This window comes from Schistocerca gregaria, chromosome 9 (assembly GCF_023897955.1).
Source record: "Schistocerca gregaria isolate iqSchGreg1 chromosome 9, iqSchGreg1.2, whole genome shotgun sequence".
Taxonomy (NCBI): Eukaryota; Metazoa; Arthropoda; class Insecta; order Orthoptera; family Acrididae; genus Schistocerca; species Schistocerca gregaria.
The window spans coordinates 210912815-210929795 of NC_064928.1; the positions used below are offsets into that span (position 1 = coordinate 210912815).

The 16981-nt window shown below is 38.4% G+C and overlaps 1 protein-coding gene across 1 annotated transcript in view; it reads left to right on the plus strand.

Moving 5' to 3' along the window:
* The first annotated feature begins 4 nt into the window (after positions 1–4).
* LOC126291650 (ATP synthase subunit b, mitochondrial-like) overlaps positions 5–16981 on the plus strand; it is a 61332-nt gene continuing 44355 nt past the window's right edge. Inside the window, exons 1-2 of the mRNA XM_049985215.1 lie at positions 5–459; positions 7341–7589. Coding sequence (XP_049841172.1) covers positions 432–459; positions 7341–7589 — 277 coding nt within the window. The 5' untranslated portion in view covers positions 5–431. The remainder of the gene's footprint in view (positions 460–7340; positions 7590–16981) is intronic.

A 16981-nucleotide genomic window follows, 5' to 3' on the forward strand; every position in this document is an offset into this window, starting at 1 on the left:
AATTATAAACTGTTTTACAACTAATATCTATATAGCTGGCATTGAATATTGCAAAAATTGGGATAAAATATTTAGTGTCATTTTAGGTCATTCAGTATAAAGCTATCAACTGCTCTTGCGCTCTTTTAATTTATCGCAATTTTCCGAGAACTTATGTCGTATATGTTGCAAGAAGTAGTCTGTGTCGTAGGAAGGAAAATGTTAACTTCACTTTTTTGGTGTTTTTGATTTCATAAAAGCAACGCAAAATAAAAATATATGTGTACGACGTTTTTAATGGGGAAGTCATAATGCAATTTATCGTCTGAGAGCGAATGTAATGAGCGCAACTGTGTAGCAAATGATGTTCATTGTTGCATCACTAAGTTCGCTATACGTGATTTTACATATAGTTCGAGTTCTTTCCGTTTGATTACAGGCGTATTTTCACGATGCTGCCCATGATTAAATTGGAAGCAGGTGATTTCTAGAAATAATATTTGTTATTCGTTATCTTATTTTGTTGCATTGATTTATGTGTTTTGCTGTTAACGGTAGCTTACGTAAAATAATACGGACGCATGTTGTACTTCGGCCGTTGTAGCAAATAGATAGTAGTAACTCCAATCAGAGTGTATAGAGAAATATGTCGCCTTCCGGTTACAGAAAATAAAGTGTCTTTGTGGTTCCGTACCGGAACCAAGTAGATAGCGTAATCATTATCCGAATGCAATTCAGACATTAGCTTCTCATCCGCAATTTGCAGTATCAGATATGTTTAATTAGCAGTAGATGTTTAAAACATTAAATAAAAGATAAAACAATAATGATTTGAAGTGCGTTGGCTGATACCTGCTGCCAATTTTCTGATCTGGTTGTTACCTATTGTACATTCCATCACCACAAGCATTCCATCACCATTTCTACCACTAGCAATTTATGTGGCTAATTGTGTTGGTTTTTCTCATATCTCTTTTACAGTGATTTGCATTAAGTTATTTTGCACTTCTGCAGTTATAGTTGCAGCATTTGAAGGTATCAGTATAATAAATTCTGACCTTCAGTTTATCGAGGATGAATGTGATCAGTTTCGTTTTTGAATGCACGAAGTGTGGTAACAGGTAGTTCCTAAATTTTCACTAGGAAGCACTGCGCACTGTTTACATCGTTTTGCGCTATTGTACTTACTTTCTTGTCTTTGAATTTAACCAAGCGTATAACATGCAATAACTCACACTAAAGGTTTTTGGATTATCAGTTACTTCCATCGATCTTTTTGTATTATCTGCAGTTAGCGATGCATTTCCGACACTCCTCCGAAAGAATAATGTGTGATAAAGTCAGAGATGTTCCTTATGAAATGTATACATCAAATTCGAGTACGCTGAAAGTAAAGAGGCTTGACATAATAGTATCTTCTCCATATCCTTCACTAATCCTACGTGTGGTCACCAAATTCATGAACGATTCTCAAGAATCAGTCAAACAAGAGTTTTGTAAGTCATGACTTTCTTGAATGAGTTGTATTTCGTTAGTGTGTAACAGTAGTGGAAATTCATGGATGGAGCAATATGTAAAATAAGGGAAAGATAACTACTCACCTATAGCGCACTGATGTGTTGAGCACAGAGACTTGTAACAGGAAGCAGAATCCACACCAGATTTCTAGCTCTTGCTCTTTTTGAAGCAAATACACACACACACACACACACACACACACACACACACACACACACACACACACACACACACATGCACTCCCTTGGCCTTGCTGAATGCAGTTGCAATACCTGATGGAATTGGGAAAGGGATATGGAAGGACACGAACAGTGGGTAGTAGGAAATTGACAGGTCTTTGAGCAGATGACTTAGCAGCCACACAACTACATGGAAGGAGTACTGAGGGTAGAGGAAAAAGAGATTTAGGAAGAGAGAGAGGGCGGTGGAAAAGGAGAGGACGGTGGACATGAAGAGGGAGAAAGGGGTGGTGAGAGAAGGGAGAGGGGTAGAAAAATACCCAATGTGCCCATGGAAGTGCATTGGAATGCTTGCTTTTCATGTTGTACGTTAATGTCCCTCTGCAGACAGTATTAATAGTAACCTCAGACTTCTTGCAGATGATGGCATTATCAGTCACAGTTGGAATCTACGAACTTATACAAACATGTGGATGTAACACTTCTACATCTGGATGACTCTCCATCCACAATAACATGCTCCAGTCTCCCTACCCAAAAGTCCTCAATCCAGTCATAAATTTCACTCGATACCCCATATGATCATACTTGGAAATCAAGAAGCATTGCATCTACAGGCTGCCTTGATCCAACACTTTCAGTTTGCCGTGTGAGAAAAGTGCTAGTTGAATTTCACATCATCAATGTTTTTGAAATCTGTGCTGACTAGCATGGAGGAGATCATTCTGTTCGAGATACCTCATTATGTCTGAGATTGGAATATGTTCTAAGATTGTACAACAGATCAGTGTCAAAGTTATTGGACAATAGTTTTGTGGATCACTTCTACTACCCTTCTTGTAGACTGGTGTGATGTGCACTTTTTTTTCAAAAACTGGGTGCAGTTTTTTGTTTGAGGGATACATGATAGATTATAGCTAGAAGATGGACTAACTCAGCTGCAAATTAAATATAGACTCTGATAGGGATACCATCAGGGTGTGGAGCTTTGTTCAGTTTTAATGATTTCAGCTATTTCTCGATTAAATTGGAAAAATGTCTTGAGTTTTTTGTTGTTGTAAAGAACCATTTGAAAACAGAGTTAAGCATTTCAGCATTTGCTTTGCTCCTCAGTTTCAGTTCCTGTCTCATTCATTAAGGAATGTACACTAACTTTGATGCCATTAACAGCCTCCACATACAACTAGAATTTCTTTTGGTTTTGTGAAAGATCATTTGTCAGTATTCTGCCATGGTAGTCAGGCTTCATGTATTGCTCTCTTGACAGCCAAGCACATTTCATACAGGATCTCTCTATCTATAGCTCTGTGCTTTGTTTTACATTTATTATGCAGTGATCTCCGTTTCCTTAGAAGTTTCATTACAGTGGCTGTATACCATGGTGGTTCCCTCCTGTTATGAGCTCTTCTACTGGGTACTTATCTGTACCATACATGTTTAATTTCTCTTTCAAACTTGAGCCATAATTACACTGTGTGTTCCTGTCCTGTTCTGTAAGTTTCAAGTTATTGTTGGTGTGGTTTGCTGTCAGTTCTGATGAGAGTAATTGCATCGTGCAACTGTCCGCAGTAATTCACTGTCTACCCTCCTTTCCTCTTCATGAGAAATCATACTCCTGTAATGTCATTTTCTGCAGTTGTTGATATTACACTGTTCTGACCAAAAGAGCTAATCTTTTTTCCATTTCACTTCAGTGGCTCCCACTGTATCTACACTGGGCCTTTACAACTCTTTCTGGATTTTCCAGTGTGCCTACCAAATTCAGGCTTCCGACATTCCACACTCTGACTCATAGAAAATTTCTCTTTCATTAGTGGTTCATTCTGTTTCCCATAGTCTGAAGTTACTAACAAGGAATAATCTGGAATATTTTGACAATGGATATATCATCAACAAGAGGATGCTCCCAACCTCTGGTTACTCTTCTGCCCTCTTTGATATGGCCACTGACAGAATGAGGATGATGTATACCAGCAGTCTTCAGCTGTCATTGTTGGTAACTTCTAGTATCTGGGATCAAAACCAGATATTTTGATTACTTCTAAGAGGCACTATCCCAGGAGCAGAAATACTGAAAGGTAAATAAAGTGTTGTGGAACAACCCCAATTTTGAGCAAAGATTCTTTGATATTTCTTTGTATGTACACGTTTCAGTAGTACAATTAAATAACTCGTATATTTGTCAGTTAAGACTAGCTACCATTCTCTGTAAATATCAACAGTTACAATCATTTTCTCTTGTTTAGCTTTTTGACACGAGTAATAATGATAAATCCCCCCCATGAACCATAGACCTTGCCGTTGGTGGGGAGGCTTGCATGCCTCAGCGATACAGATAGCCGTACCGAAAGTGCAACCACAACGGAGGGGCATCTGTTGTGAGGCCAGACAAACGGGTGGTTCCTGAAGAGGGGCAGCAGCCTTTTGAGTAGTTGCAGGGGCAGTAGTCTGGATGATTGACTGATCTGGCCTTGTAACACTAAACAAAACGGCCTTGCTGTGCTGGTACTGCGAACGGCTGAAAGCAAGGAGAAACTACAGCCGTAATTTTTCCCAAGGGCATGCAGCTTTACTGTATGGTTAAATGATGATCGTGTCCTATTGGGTAAAATATTCCTGAGGTAAAATAGTCCCCCATTCGGATCTCGGGGTGGGGACTACTTAGGAGGATGTTGTCATCAGGAGAAAGAAAACTGGCGTTCTATGGATCGGAGTGTGGAATGTCAGATCCCTTATTCGGGCCGGTAGGTGAGAAAATTTAAAAAGGGAAATGGATAGGTTAAAGTTAGATATGGTGGGAATTAGTGAAGTTAGGTGGCAGGATGAACAAGACTTTTGGTCAGGTGAATACAGGGTTATAAATACAAAATCAAATAGGGGTAATGCAGGATTAGGTTTAATAATGAATAAAAAACAGGAGTGCGGGTAAGCTACTACAAACAGCATAGTGAATGCATTATTGTGGCCACGATAGACACGAAGCCCACACCTACTACAGTAATACAAGTTTATATACCAACTAGCTCTGCAGATGACGAAGAAATTGAAGAAACGTATGATGAGATAAAAGAAATTATTCAGATAGTGAAGGGAGACGAAAATTTAATAGTCATGGGTGACTGGAATTCGACTGTAGGAAAAGGGAGAGAGGGGAACGTAGTAGGTGAATATGGATTGGGGCTAAGAAATGAAAGAGGATGCCGCCTGGTAGAATTTTGCAAAGAGCACAACTTAATCATAGGTAACACTTGGTTTAGAATCATGAAAGAAGGTTGTATACGTGGAAGAACCCTGGAGATACTAAAAGGTATCAGATAGATTATATAATGGTAAGACAGAGATTTAGGAACCAGGTTTTAAATTATACGTCATTTCCAGGGGCAGATGTGGACTCTGACCACAATCTGTTGGTTATGAACTGTAGATTAAAACTGAAGAACCTGCAAAAAGGTGCGAATTTAAGGAGATGGGACCTGGATAAACTGACTAAACCAGAGGTTGTAGAGAGTTTCAGGGAGAGCATAAGGGAACAATTGACAAGAATGGGGGAAATAAATACAGTAGAAGATGAATGGGTAGCTTCGAGGGATGAAGTAGTGAAGGCAGCAGAGGATCAAGTAGGCATAAAGATGAGGGCTAGTAGAAATCCTTGGGTAACAGAAGAAATATTGAATTTAATTGATGAAAGGAGAAAATACAAAATTGCAGTAAATGAAGCAGGCTAAAAGGAATACAAACATCTCAAAAATGAGATTGACAGGAAGTGCAAAATGGCTAGAGGACAAATGTAAGGATGTAGAGGCTTATCTCACTAGAGGTAAGATAGATACTGCCTACAGGAAAGTTAAAGAGACCTTTGGAGAAAAGAGAACCACTTGCATGAATATCAGGAGCTCAAATGGAAACCCAGTTCTCAGCAAAGAAGGGAAAGCAGAAAGGTGGAAGGAGTATATAGAGGGTCTATACAAGGGTGATGTACTTCAGGGCAATATTATGGAAATGGAAGAGGATGTAGATGAAGATGAAATGGGAGATATGATACTGCGTGAAGAGTTTGACAGAGTACTGAAATACCTAAGTTGAAACAGGGCCCCAGGTGTAGACAACATTCCATTAGAACTACTGACAGCCTTGTGAGAGCCAGTCCTGACAAAACTCTACCATCTGGTGAGCAAGATGTATGAGACAGGTGAAATACCCTCAGACTTCAAGAAGAATATAATAATTCCAATCCCAAAGAAAGCAGATGTTGACAGATGTAAAAATTACTCAACTATCAGTTTAATAAGTCACGGCTGCAAAATACTAACGCGAATACTTTACAGACAAATGGAAAAACTGATAGAAGGCGACCTCGGGGAAGATCAGTTTGGATTTCATAGAAATATTGGAACATGTGAGGCAATACTGACCCTATGACTTATCTTAGAAGCTAGATTAAGAAAAGGTGAACCTACATTTCTAGTATTTGTAGACTTAGAGAAAGCTTTTGACAATGTTGACTGGAATACTCTCTTTCAAATTCTGAAGGTGTCAGAGGTAAAATACAAGGAGCAAAAGGCTATTTACAATTTGTACAGAAACCAGATGGCAGTTATAAGAATCGAGGGGCATGAAAGGGAAGCAGTGGTTGGGAAGTGAATGAGACAGGGTTGTAGCCTGTTATTCAATCTGTATATTGAGCCAGCAGTTAAGGAAACAAAAGAAAAATTTGGAGTAAGTATTAAAATCCATGGAGAAGAAATAAAAATCTTGAGGTTTGCCGATGACATTGTAATTCTGTCAGAGACAGCAAAGAACTTGGAAGAGCAGTTGAATGTAATGGACAGTGTCTTGAAAGGAGGGTATAAGATGAGCATCAGCTAAAGCAAATCGAGGATAAAGGAATGTAGTTGAATTAAATCAGGTGGTGCTGACGGAATTAGATTAGGAAATGAGACACTTAAAGTAGTAAAGGAGTTTTGCTATTTGGGGAGCAAAATAACTGATGATGATTGAAGTAGAGAGGATGTAAAATGTAGAGTGGCAATGGCAAGGAAAGTATTTCTGAAGAAGAGAAATTTGTTAACATTGAGTATAGATTTAAGTGTCAGGAAGTTGTTTCTGAAAGTACTTGTATGGAGTGCAACCATGTATGGATGTGAAACATGGACGATAAATAGTTTGGACAAGAAGAGAATAGAAGGTTCCGAAATGTGGTGTTACATAAGAATGCTGAAGATTAGATGGGTAGATCACATAACTAATGAGGAGGTATTGATTAGAATTGGGGAGAAGAGGAGTTTGTGGCACAACTTGACAAGAAGAAGGGATCGGTTGGTAGGACATATTCTGAGGCATCAAGGGATCACCAGTTTAGAATTGGAGGGCAGTGTGGGGGGTAAAAATCATAGAGGGAGAGCAAGAGATGAATACACTAGGCAGATTCAGAAGGATGTAGGCTGCAGTACATACTGGAAGATGAAGCAGCTTGTGTAGGATAGAGTAGCATGGAGAGCTGCATCAAACTAGTCTCAGGACTGAAGACCACAACAACAACAACAACAACAACAACAATAATAATAATAATAATAATACAATAATAACGATAATGTTTTACAATGTAATAAGTTCAAACTAATGGACAACTATTATTATGTTCTAATAAGGTTCTTCTTTGTACAGGAAAGTTGGTTAAGAGAGTTGTGGGAGAGGCCTCAAAACATGCTGCAGATGTAGCGGAAATGATTAAAGAAATTCCATTGTATAAGAGATGGTTTGTGAGTGGGTATGGAATTACAGTAGATTCCTCTGGAGAGAGAGACATTTTGAATTTCCCTCATCCTGTGAGAAGAGAGTATCCAATGAAAGTCCGCTATGGTTTTGTTCCAGACAACTGGTTTACGGATTTCTACAATAAGACTGGAGTAACAGGTAAAAAAAGAAAAGGTCTGAAAATATGTCCTTCATTTAAGAACTTTCATCTGCTGCTTGTTTAAACTTCTTGGAAATTTACAATGTTCATTTTCTTCTGCATGGCATCACAGCATGAATAAACTTGAAGACAGACAAAATTACAGCAGCCTGTGTTTTAAAAAGGTACTAAATTCAGCACTACTAGTTTTGGGCTTGATCCATTTTCAAATGAGTCAAAAAACAGAACACACCACAATGAAAGGAAGGTTACAACATAAAAGCTACGCAACTACACTCAATGTAGAGTTTATACAAAATTAGTAATTACCGATAACAAATGTGGATGCATTGTTATAGTCTTGATACAGAAATCATGTGCCATGCATATTTGTGCATAGCATGGTGGTTGAAGTGCGTGACCTAAATTATAAAGTGCACAGAATAATAGTGTTTTAATTCTGTAGTTCTCGTAACCATTATCATTCCACTTACGTTATATTTTAGATCATACTCTTTGATGACTGTGCTATGCACAATTACGTGTAATGTGTGATTATTTCGTGATGAAACGGGGATGAGGTATCCTATCAAAATTATCACGTTTGCTTAAGGACTGTATTCAGTGTAGCTGTATGGCTTTTATCTTATATATTTCTTTTTATTATAGTGTGTTATGTTTTTAGATGACTTGAAAATGGGTTATGCCTAAAAATGGGGGGGGGGGGGGGGGGGGGAGACCGAATCCATGTACATTTTCAAAATACAGCTCAGATGAATTATGTCGTGCCTCAAATTCATAATGTTGTTAAGTGAAACTTAAAAAAAAGATAAGACTATTCAAAATTAACCTGATAAGTATGTGTTGTTGTTTACACATATATGATTTATCCATTACAGCACAAGTTCATATATTTCATAGTACTGGTTGTTTAGAAGATACTAATAATTTTAAAAAATTAAAGCTATTATTTAAAAGGGTGAGCTCTGTTTTAAAATTTTCCTTTACAAATGAAAATCTATGAGGACTGTCCCAATTTAATTCTTGTACCAGTGTGAAAATGAGTGATGTGTGTTTTAATGTAAGTGGAATTGAGGAGCAGCTGTCAGTCCCACATTGTTTGGGCTTCTGTCACAGTTCATTCTAGAGCCTTGAATGAGCTATGACAGAGCCCGAATGTACTAGGACATGTCTTGAAGCTATAAAATAGTGCATTAATAATGACTAGGTACTAGCAAAAATCTGGATTTGTTTTAATAAAGTCTGAAAGAAAAAGGCAACTGATTGCTGTGCTCCGTCATTTTGAAAGGATCAGAGTTTATAATGAACTTCCAAAGAATTTAAAAAACTCAAATGGAAGCTGCTTCGAAGTGGTCTTGAAGGAATTTCTTACCAATAGCTGTCTTAATAGCATTAAAGAATTCATTTTGGAGGAGTAGAACACTTTCATTTGTGCCAGTAGTATTTCTGAAGTGCCAGTAATCAAGATATACAATGTTATTATTGTTTGTGATTGTTCCAACAAAATTATGAAATAAAGTATAAAATATATCCTCAATCCAAAACAAATTCTGTTTGTCTGTGGGGAGCAACTAGATGCAAATAAATAAATACACAACTTTATGATTTTTTCAGGTTAATTTTGGTTTTGGTACAGCTTTTTTGTACAGTTGTTGTAATAAGTGTGTCGCAAAAGTAATGAGAACAATTTTTCCTCAATCACTAGAAAGTCTAGAAGGCAAATGAGACTGCTTGGATTGACAGTGGGAGACGTCAGATATAGAACCCAGCTTGAGTCACTTTCCTCTGAGCTCTCACACAGCGCATGTGGTTGCTTGTTAGATAAGCTGCTGTTTCAGTTATGCATCATTATGACAAAATGTAATGTGGTCTCAGACAAACTTACACAATGAAGATTTGTATAAAATTCAGAAAATATGAAAAGGAACTCTTCAGGAATGTTATGGCTACCTCTATACCAGAAAATGAGCTGTCTTCAAGTTTGTGACAGTATATGAAGTGTGGTCAGGAAGTAACAGCAATTTTTTAATTTCTTGTGATTTATACATTCAATTTCAGTTTCTTTTTAATCTTGTTGGTATATATGTTCTTAATGTATGTTTTCATTGTCAGCTGTTTTGATCATTTAGTTTATTGTTGACAGGCATAAAGGTTATATGTGTTTTTGACTGCTCAGCGAATGTTTACTAAAGATGGATCAAAGAATTTGCATTAAATTTTGTTTGAAAATGGAATAAATTGCAACACCGCATTTGAAATGTTGACTTTGGCTCTTTGTGAATGTACTGTGAGTAAGACAATATAAGTGGCTTTACTCGTAATTCTGAACAGCTTCCTTCATATACAGACTTTACACTGAAACCTGTAGAAGATGTTATATTGTCCCTGAAAAACAAAAATTCTGCAGGATGGGATGGTATACCAACAGAAGTAATTAAAATGGTGTTTAAAATAATATCACATCCTCTGACAGAAATAATTAACCAATCGTTTGAGCAAGGATGCTTCCCAAAGTTACTGAAGTATGCTGAAGATAGGCCAGTACACAAAAAAGGCCCAAAAGAAGAAATGGGAAATTACAGACCTGTTTCTATCCTGTCAATTTTCTCTAAGTTATTTGAAACGCTTGCTGCAACACAGATACTAAATGTTGTCTCAAAATTTAATATCACTGATAAAAATCAATTTGGGTTCCAAAAAGGAAAAAATACCTTAGATGCAATAAACACATTTGTTGACAGAATTAGCTCCTCATTGGATAACAGCAGCAAAGTTGCAGGTATCTTCTGTGAATTAAGCGAAGTATTCGATTCAGTGAATCATTCCATGCTGCTCTATAAATTAGAGAGATACGGGATCAGCGGGAGTGACCTCCAGTGGCTGACATCGTATATGACAACAGGAAGCAAAACGTTACAAGGTGTACAACTTTGCTTCCGTCATTTTTTTCCCCAACATTTGAGGTTTTAATGAAACAAATTGGTTACACAAGTATCATTTAAAGTATTTTGCATTGCTGGCCACTACTTTCTCCCATCTTTCGGTCAGTGTACGAAGCCCACATCGAAAAAATTGTTCATCTTTTGAAGCGATCCACGAATCGATCCAATTAGTGACTTCTTCATGAGATCGGAAGTGTTGGTCAGCCAGGCCATGCACCATTGATCTAAGGAGGTGAGAATCAGAGGGGCAATGTCTGGAGAATATGGCGGGTGGGGTAGGACTTACTATTTTAATGTTTGAAAGTACGTTTTGACCTCTATTGCAACGTGGGGTCGGGCGTTGTCATGCTGCAAAATCACTTTATCATGCCTCTTGTTGTATTGTGGCTGTTTGTCTATTAATGATCTTCTCAAACGCATTAATTGTATTCGATAACAAGCACCTGTGATTGTTTCACTTGGTTTTTAACATCTCATAGTACACGTTGCCGGGCTGGTCCCACCAGTTGCAGAGTGTAATCTTGTAGCCATGAATATTTGGTTTGGCTGTCAACGTGGAAGCATGGCCGGGATATCTCCATGATTTTTTGCATTTAGGGTTAGCGTAATGAACCCATTTTTCAGTCCTGGTCACAATACGAGGCAAAAATCTCTTCCGTTTTTGCCTCTGAAGCAACTGTTCACAAACACACAAACGCTGTTCAATGTCTCTTGGTTTGAGCTCACACGGGACCCAAGTTCCTTCCTTCTGAATCATGCCCATAGCCTTGAGACATTTTGAATTGGCTTGATGTGTCACTCCCACTAATCATGCCAATTCTTCTTGAGTATGATGTGAGTCTTCACTCAGCAATGTCTCCAATTCTGCATGTTCGAAAACAATCTCTCTTCCACCACTGTGCCGGCCTACAACATTAAAATCACTGTTATTGAAGTGTTGAAACCACTCACGACACGTTATTTCACTTATAGGGTCCTTAACATCCGTACTTGAGAGCATTCGATGTGACTCATACTGAAACAAAACAACACAAAAACAGAGGAAATTTATTTTAATCTGAAGGTACTGAAAGCAGAGAATCACATTATCAAACTACTGGGACTACAAAAGACCAGAGGCTCTCATGGGATGACCATATTAGCTATCTGACAGGCAAACTTGTACGCGTAATATTCCTGCTGTATAAACTAAGAAATTCTGTCAGTAAAAGTTTATTGATTGCTACTATGCATTCTTTCAGTCACAGCTACAATATGGAATTCTGTTATGGGGTAATTCACCAGGCACAAACTGTGTATTTGAATGGTGAAAAAAAAAAAAAAAAAAAAGCAATTAGATGTTTACAAGGATTGGGTCCAAGAGAAAGCTGTAAGGAGCACTTCAGTATATTGAACATAATGACACTCCCAAGTTTCTATATGTATAACTGCTTAATATACAGGTTGCATAAAAAAAATGTATACAGACTGTGAAGCGTCATAGAAAATTTATTTCCTGTTCTACAATGTTAAATTTCTGGAAATGGAAAGCTTAAAGTCCAGTTGGAAAAATAAATATACTTTGCAAATGTGATTAATGTTCAAACTGGTGGCCTTCAGCATCATTACATTTCTGAGTACGAGTCACCATTGATTCCGTACATCGCCCGAAAGTGTCCAATGAGATTTCTGCACGCATCGCCTGAATCTCATTCCAAAGTGTGTCCAGGTTACGTGGTTTACATTTGTACATCTCATCTTTTACTGTGCCCCATAAGAAGAAATTCAGCGGCATGAGGTCTGGAGAGCATGCAGGAAACTCGATTGGTCCCCTGTGTCCTATCCACTGGCCTGGCACATTGTGATCCAGGTATGCTCATACGTCCCTATGATAGTGTGGCAGGGCACCATCTTGTCGGAAATAAAACTCATCATTACCGTATAATGCACGAATGGCAGGGAATATGGAGTCAGCAAGCATTGCTAGGTACGTTTCTCCAGTAACAGTACCCTCAAAGCGGAAAGGCCCAATGAGTCCCCTTGCAGACAAACCACACCACACATTTACACCAGGCAAATTCACAGCCTTTTCAACTGTAATGTGAGGATTATCTTCAGCCCAGTACACACAATTGCGCTATTGACAGTTCCATTGAGTTTGAATATGGCTTCATCCAACCAAATTTTGCTACCCATAAATCCTGGTTCACGTCTCACCATCTCCTGAACTCATTCACAAAATTCTAACCTTCAATCTGGATTGTCCTCACTTAGCTGTTGCACCATCCTTGGAATGTATACACGAAACTTGCCTTTCTTTAGAATGCGAAGCACACTATTAGCACTTACATTACTCTCACGTGCCACTTGCCTTGAAGATTTTTGAGACGAATGCTGAAACAGTTCCAAGATCGCAGTTGTGGAATCATCACTTGTAGCAGTACGAGGTCGCCCTGATCGACCTTTATGCACATCACACACTGTTCCATGAATTTCAAACTTGTCTTGTAGACATGTAACTGTTAACCTCGAAGGTGGTTCTGTACCATACTCACTTCTCCACTGTCTTCGAACCGCAGCTACATTCTCAAACTTCCAGTACCACTTAATTATCTGCTTCCACACTTCAAAGCTCAAACGCACGTCCGCCATGTTGCAGTTACTTTCTTGCCATCGCTGCCACCTGTTGAAGAAACATAACATTACTTTCTCACAGATATTTAACCTTGTAGAACGAGAAGTAAAGTGTCTATGACAGTTCAAAGTGTGTGTACATTTTTTTGACGCACCCTGTATGTAAAAAAAGTATACAACAATTTACACCAGGAAAGAATTTACATTTGCACAGCACTCGAAACAGCTGCATGCTTGATATACCGTATTCTAGGCTGTCACTGACACACTGATAAACTGCCACAATCTGTCAAAACACTCATCCACTTTAAATTTAAGGCGGTAATAGAGACATGGCTCAAAAATAAAGCATATGAAGAAACAATGAAATAAAGTAACTATCATTAAATAAATGTGTAAAACCATATAATTAATTCTTGACCATAAACTATATAATGATTATTGCTCAAATTGTCTGAATAGTAAGAAGTTTATGTATTTATATGTATATGTAAAATGATGATGTGAGTAAAATGTACAAATTACTAACTACTAAAAAGATGTATGTGTATGTATGCATAATGTATAATGTAAAAATTAGTAACAACTGTACTTCTAGTTTTTTGGCTATAGCAACGGGCCACGCACAGGAAACTCCATCTTATTACGATAAGACACTTTTATTAAGGCTCGTATGATTGCAGAAAACACAAAGAAAACATTGCAGAAATTCACGACACGCATATCACTGTCAACTAGTAGATGGGACTACCCAAAGAACTCCAGTCTCCAAAGACCCTTTACTGTACACTTTGCCGGCAAAGTTACTGGCAGTCGACTGTCACCACAGCCCCGCCCCCCACCCCCCGCCGCACGTGAGTGCCGCTTTAAGAGTTCTGTGCCACTGCTCAACCAGTCCACTGCTCTGAGGGTGGTAAGCCGTAGTGTGGAATCTTTCCACCCCACAGACGACGCAGAGTTTGTTAAACAGCAGGTATTCAAACTGTCTTCCCTGGTCGGTGGTGATGGATGTAGGGCAGCCAAATCGAGCTGTCCAGGAGGATACAAATGCGCGTGCTACGGAATCCACTGTGATGTCCTGCAGGGGTATTGCCTCCACCTAACATGTAACACGGTCAATGATGTACAAGATATACCTGAAACCATCAGACACAGGTAACAGTCCTAAGAGATCCACATGTACATGTTGGAAGCGGCCTTTCGGGATGTCAAATTCGGAAGCGGCCTTTCGGGATGTCAAATTTACCTAGACTGGGTTGTGTGTGCCTGCCGACTTTGCTGCCCTGGCACTGTAAACAAGCACGAGCCCAACTATGACAATCCCTCTTAACACCTGGCCACACAAAGCGTTCTGTAACCTGGCGCGTAGTAGCCTTAGCACTAGGATGTGCCAGGTTATGTATAGTAGTGAACACTTGGCGACGCAGCGCAGAGCGAACAATAGGCCAGGCAGTGCCCATGGATGTATCACACCACAGTGTGCAGACACAAATCGACTAATGTTTGAATGAGGTTATGTTACCCGAGGTCCAAGCTTACTGCCTGATGTCTGCAATCTGTTTCTTTCGACCACTGCGTACCGTTGTTGCCACCTATTGGCAAACGGCGAAAGCAAAGTTGTACACCTTGTATAACAACATATAATTCTGCAAATTACTCATTGAAATGGGAAACTATCTTACTAGGTGTTCCCATGTCTCTGGCTTGGGACCAATTCGCTTCCTGTTTTATATAAATGATTTACCCTTGAACTTCAATGCAAAATCAGTCCTATTTGCAGATGACACTTCAATACTGATTGAAAAAAATAGCTCTGCAGAAATCGCTGACTGTGTTGTAAACACTTTGGATTCTCTGGAAGCCTGGTTTCCATTAAATGGTTGGAAACGAAACATTACAAAAACACAACTCACACAGTTCAAAACAAAACAATCTAAACCAAGTGAGATCTATATCCTACATAAAAATGAGAAGATAGAACCAGCAAGCACAGTAAAATTCTTAGGACTAAACCTCGACGAAAACTTAAGCTGGCAGGTACACTCAGAATATTTAGTTAACAAACTAAATAGCCTTTCTTTTGCAATGGGAACGTTACATGAAGTAATAGATATGGAAAGCCGAAAAATTGCGTACCATAGTTACTTCGAATCTGTTATCAGATATGGCATAATTTTTTGGGGTAATTCATGTTATGTGGTACGGATATTAAAACTTCAAAAAAGAATCATTAGGAAGATGTGTGCCGCACATCCAAGATCCTCATGTCGCCCATTGTTTAAAAAACTAAATATATTATCTGTCCCGTCACTATACATTTTTGAAATTCTATTTTACTAAACCTGAACTTTTCGAAGAATTTCACTTCAAACACACACACACACACACACACACACACACACACACACACACACACACACACGCACACATCTAGGCAAAAACAAAATTTTATGCTCCATCCACAACAATTAAGGCTATATTCTATGACTGCTCAATACATGAGCATGAAAATATACAATAAATTAAAGGGCTGTGATATTGTGAGCATGGAAATTTGTCATCTAAAGAGAAAATTACATGAACTCTCAGTGGAAAAAAAAATTATTATTGAGTGGAGGAGTTTATAGATGATGAGGTGATAATTTAAACAGGACAACTAACATCTTTGTCATAAAATAAAAATAAAAAAAATGTTTGCACAAAAATGTAAAAGTATTGTACTGCTAGAAAATTGTTTGATAGCTATACTTGTTATTATTTTTAACTCTGTAAACTAAATACCTAAAATTGTATATTGACATGTCTCCAGTACAACATATCAGAATATTGCATGTTATGAGATAAAATAAATCAAATCAAATCATTTCAAAGAGGATTTAGAAGACTTTGGATATGACGAACACCCTGGACCCCCTAGCACATCAGTTATGGACAGCAGTGTGGAAGAAACAAAGAAATGATTCTTGAAAATCACCAGATCACCATCAGAGAGGTTGCTGATGATGTCCACATATCATTTGGGCATGAAATGTGTAGCAGCAAGGTTTGATTCAAAATTGTTGCATTTTGACCAAAAACGACATTGCGTAGACATTGTTCAGGAATTGCTGAATGAAGTCAACAACAATCCATAACTTTTCTTATTGCAACAGATGACAAAACATGGGTATGTGGGTATGAGGTTGAAACCAAGGCCAAATAATCCCAATGGTAGCTGCCTCAAGAGCCAAGGCCGAAGAAAATTTGACAAGTTCAATCAAATGTGAAGGTTCTTCTCAGTGTTTTCTCTGATTACATTGGGATAGTGCATCATAAGTTCCTGCCATATGGCTGTACAGCCAACAAGATCACACATTGCCCATGCAGTCCTGACCTATAGGACGCTCTGTTAACATTTGAAAATTCGATACTTCATGGAATAATATAGGTAGAGGGCTAAAAGTTGATGCACATGTTTGAAATGACACAAGGTTTTATTGAAACAAAAATGGATGCACAAAACGACCAACAAATAGAGCTTCATATGATACAAAAGCAGTAAGTATCATAACAGTTGATTTTTAGCAAAGATGTTCCTGATGATAAATCCTCAACATGTCCGCCATCATTCATCAGCAACACCTATAATTGAGGGACAATATTGTGAACAGTACTGAATAGTATATCAGTAAGTATGGTGTGAAATTGCCATCGAATGTTGTCTTTCAGCATCCATAATGAAGTCAGATGACCATAGTATACTTATGACTTCAGGTAACCCCACAACCAGTAATCATGCGGATTGAGGTGTGGGGACCAGGGATGTCAAGTGACAGAAATGGGTGCTCGGTACATGA